The 3,466-nt window shown below is 50.1% G+C and overlaps 1 protein-coding gene across 1 annotated transcript in view; it reads right to left on the bottom strand.

Annotated features, from left to right (window-relative positions):
• The window catches only part of Cyfip2 (cytoplasmic FMR1 interacting protein 2), a 103,821-nt gene extending 101,190 nt beyond the window's left edge, over positions 1-2,631 (bottom strand). The window contains exon 1 of the mRNA XM_013030874.1: positions 2,573-2,631. Within this exon, the coding sequence (XP_012886328.1) occupies positions 2,573-2,631 (59 nt within the window). The remainder of the gene's footprint in view (positions 1-2,572) is intronic.
• Positions 2,632-3,466: the final 835 nt, after the last annotated feature.

Raw genomic sequence — 3,466 nt, forward strand, 5'->3', positions numbered from 1 at the left:
AAAAAAAAAAAAAAAAGCTCAGGTACAGTGCCCAGGTCTTGAGTTCAAGCCTCAGGAAGCCCCACCCCGCTAAAGTTCAATGATTCTCCACACTCAGTAGAATGACTATAATAACAAGGACAGAAAATAAATATTGGTGAGCACGGGGAGAAATTCGAGCTACCACTGCTGATGGAGTAGCAAACTGCTGCAGCAACTTGGAAAAACTTTGACATTTACTTCCTTGTGCTCATTTCTTTGTCTATTTTCTGTACCAGCACCCAGGCTTAAACTCAGAACCCTGCAATCTCACTTGACTTTTTTGCTCATGGCAGGCATTCTACCATTTGAGCTATGCTTCCAATCTGGCTGTTTGCTCATCAATTGGAGATGCAGTCTAAAAGACTCTCCTGCTTGGGCTAGCTTTGATAGCTCAATCCGTATGTCTTAGCCTCCTGAGTAGCTAGGATTAAAGGCGTGAGCCACCAGTGTTTCTGTCTTCATGATTTTCAACAGAGGGCTACCACATATAACCAGCGACTCAGTTCAGTTCCATTTGTGTGGCTTCAGTTCAATCCACACAAACACCTACATGTAAATGCTCACAGCAGCATTATACATAATACCCAAAAGGCGGAAACACTCCAGCTGTCCAACTGATGGAGAAACAAAACATGGGACAAAGCCATCCAATGGACTATTATTCAGCCGTGAAACGGATCTTAGTTCAAATACACACTATAGCCACCACATGCGTGAACTTGGAAACCGTTACACTAAGGAGACAAAGCCAGGCATACACTCCACTCCATTCCTACCACGTGTCCCAGAATAAGCAAATCTACACACACAAAAGGCAGGGCAGGCTTGTGACAGTCGGGGATAACATGTGGGGGAGACCGGTGTTGTTGCTAAAGGACATGAGATCTCTTTTTGAGGTATCAATGCTGTTGTAGAATTCTCACAATGCTGTGAACACAGTAACACGCACACACACACACCCCCCACAAAATGATGTGGTTTCATGGGTGGATCATACAAAATGCCAATTATATCTGAATAAAACCGTTTACCAAAAAACAATGTTGATAGTTTAATAATATTTTCATGATCGCTTTGGGCAAAGGTTGGGTTCAACATCAACAGGAAGAGAGAGAGAGAGAGAGAGAGAGATGGAGCCAGGGCTCTAGGAATTGGGGGGGGAGGAAGATGGGGGTCCCCCTCTACCCAGTGTTAGCTGTGGCGAGCCACAACCATCAGAAGGTGAGAGAGAGGAAAAACAGCACGGGACACACCCACCCCGCCCCCAGGAGCAGCCCCGGAGCTAATTTCGATTTCCTTCTCCCCAGGTTGTGCAGCTGCTTCACCCAGGGGGACTAGACAGACTGTTCTCGTGATGAGAAACCTCTGACACCTGGGTAGGGGACACGTTCTGGGGCTCCCAGGGGGCATGGAGCCCCGATACCACTCCTTCTGGGAAAGATGAGCGAGCCCCATGTGGAAGAGGACAGGGTTGAGCTTTGAGGAAGAAAAAGAAGAATCTTCCTGAGAGGGGAAGACATGAAGGAAAAAGGTCACTCTACAATGTTCATGAAACAAATGAAGGAACAAAAAGCCATGTAAGAAAAGCAAATCCATCGAAAGAATGGACCTTGGCGCTCGCTTTAGCATCACGGGCACATCCGAGCAATGGGAGGGGCTTTGGACATGATTTAGGTTAAGTGGGAAATGGGGCAGAGGGAGGGGTATGGCGTTAGAGAGTGGAAATCACAGCAGGGAGATCCCGGTCGGCATCTGGAGATGGAGAGGGGGCACGGGGGAAGTTAACAGCAGCAGCATGGGGCTGGGAAGGTGGCTCAGTGGTAGAGTGCTTGTCTAGCATGCATGAAGCCCTGGGTTCGATTCCTCGGCACCACATTCACAGAAGAAGCCAGAAGTGGCATTGTGGCCAGCAAGGGGGCCAGATACAGCAGGTGCCCCCATGCCAACAACAGGGCCAGAGACAGGCAGGTGCACAGCACAGACCGGCGAGGTAGGTTGTGGTTCAAACGCCTCACTGCCTGTCTGTTGGGACCAGAGGCTCCACACCTGCAGCTTCCTCGCACTCAGGGGAACTGGGGACCCACAGCAGAGACCCAAGTCTCCCCACCCTACCCGATCTGGGCCTCTGAGAAGGTCTACCCTTCTCATTTTTCACAAGGAGGGGGAGAAAGGGGCTTTGGAGGGGTGAAACAATTGTCATGCGGTTTGCTTTTTTTTTTTTTTCTCCCTCAGCTGCTTCCTGTGCTGTTATAATGGGCTGAAGAACTCTTTCCTGTGATAGCCAAACCCTGGCTGCTCCCTGAAGCTCGGGGCCTCAGCCTGGTCCTCTTGCCAGGGGAGGTCCTGAGTGGTGTCAGGCTGCCACAGGAGAAACCCCAAGGTGACTTGCATCCGGGGCATGGGGCTGCCACTCAGAGGCCCCTGGAATGGGGGATGGATGGCTGCTGTCGAGGTGGCCCAGATCTGAGCCCGCAGATGCCAGCTCCGTCCCTGTCCAATGACAGCGTGACATGGCTCAGTCTGAAGACTGACCTAGGCCCCAGATCATTACCGCTTCACTCGCTCTAAAAGGGCCAAGTTCTCTGCGTGTGAAATGCGGCGCATGGACATCTCGCACGTGGAATCAGGTTTATGTCAGAATAAATATATTGGTAGGCTAAAACCTAAGGTCCACACACTACATACAAAGCGAAGGCTCAAGGTGACCTCGAGGCGTGTGGTTTCCTGTGTGTCTAAGTGGAAGAAAACAGGGCGGAGGTGGGGGCCCTGGCTGTGAGGGGTGGGTACTAAGCTTGTTCATGTTGTCTTACCATGTGAACTTTAAACTAATGGGGTGGGGATGAGAAGGAAGGAGGTGGGAGAGAGGGAGGGAAGGGGTAATACTGTCCCCAAAGAAATGTACCCAGCAGCTGACTTACGTAACTGTAACTCCTCTGCACATCACCTTTATGTTCACAAGAAAAATACAAATTAAGCCAGGTGCCGGTGGCTCATGCCTGTCATCCTAGCTACCCAGGAGGCTGAGATCTGAGGACTGTGGTTCAAAGCCAGCCCAGACAGGAAAGTCTATGAGACTCTGATCTCCAGAAGATACAAAAAGAGAAAAAAGAATCTCTGGAAGTAGGAGCTATGGCTCAAGTGGTAGAGCTCATGGATGGCACCTAGTCCCTGGGTTCAAACCCCAGAGCTGGCACAAAAAGAAAGAAAGAAAAAGAGAGAAGGGGGGGGGAAATTGAGGGGAAGGGTTGGGAAGAGAATGAAGAAAAGGGAGACATGGATCTAGAGGCACTGTACTCATGAACTGATTTGTACTCCTTTGTACAACTACCTTAAAATAACAAAAAATGTAATTTTAGCCGGGCGCTGGTGGCTCACGCCTGTAATCCTAGCTACTCAGGAGGCTGAGATCTGAGGATCGCGGTTCAAAGCCAGCCCGGGCAGGAGA

This window comes from Dipodomys ordii, unplaced genomic scaffold, assembly GCF_000151885.1.
Source record: "Dipodomys ordii isolate 6190 unplaced genomic scaffold, Dord_2.0 Scaffold135, whole genome shotgun sequence".
Taxonomy (NCBI): Eukaryota; Metazoa; Chordata; class Mammalia; order Rodentia; family Heteromyidae; genus Dipodomys; species Dipodomys ordii.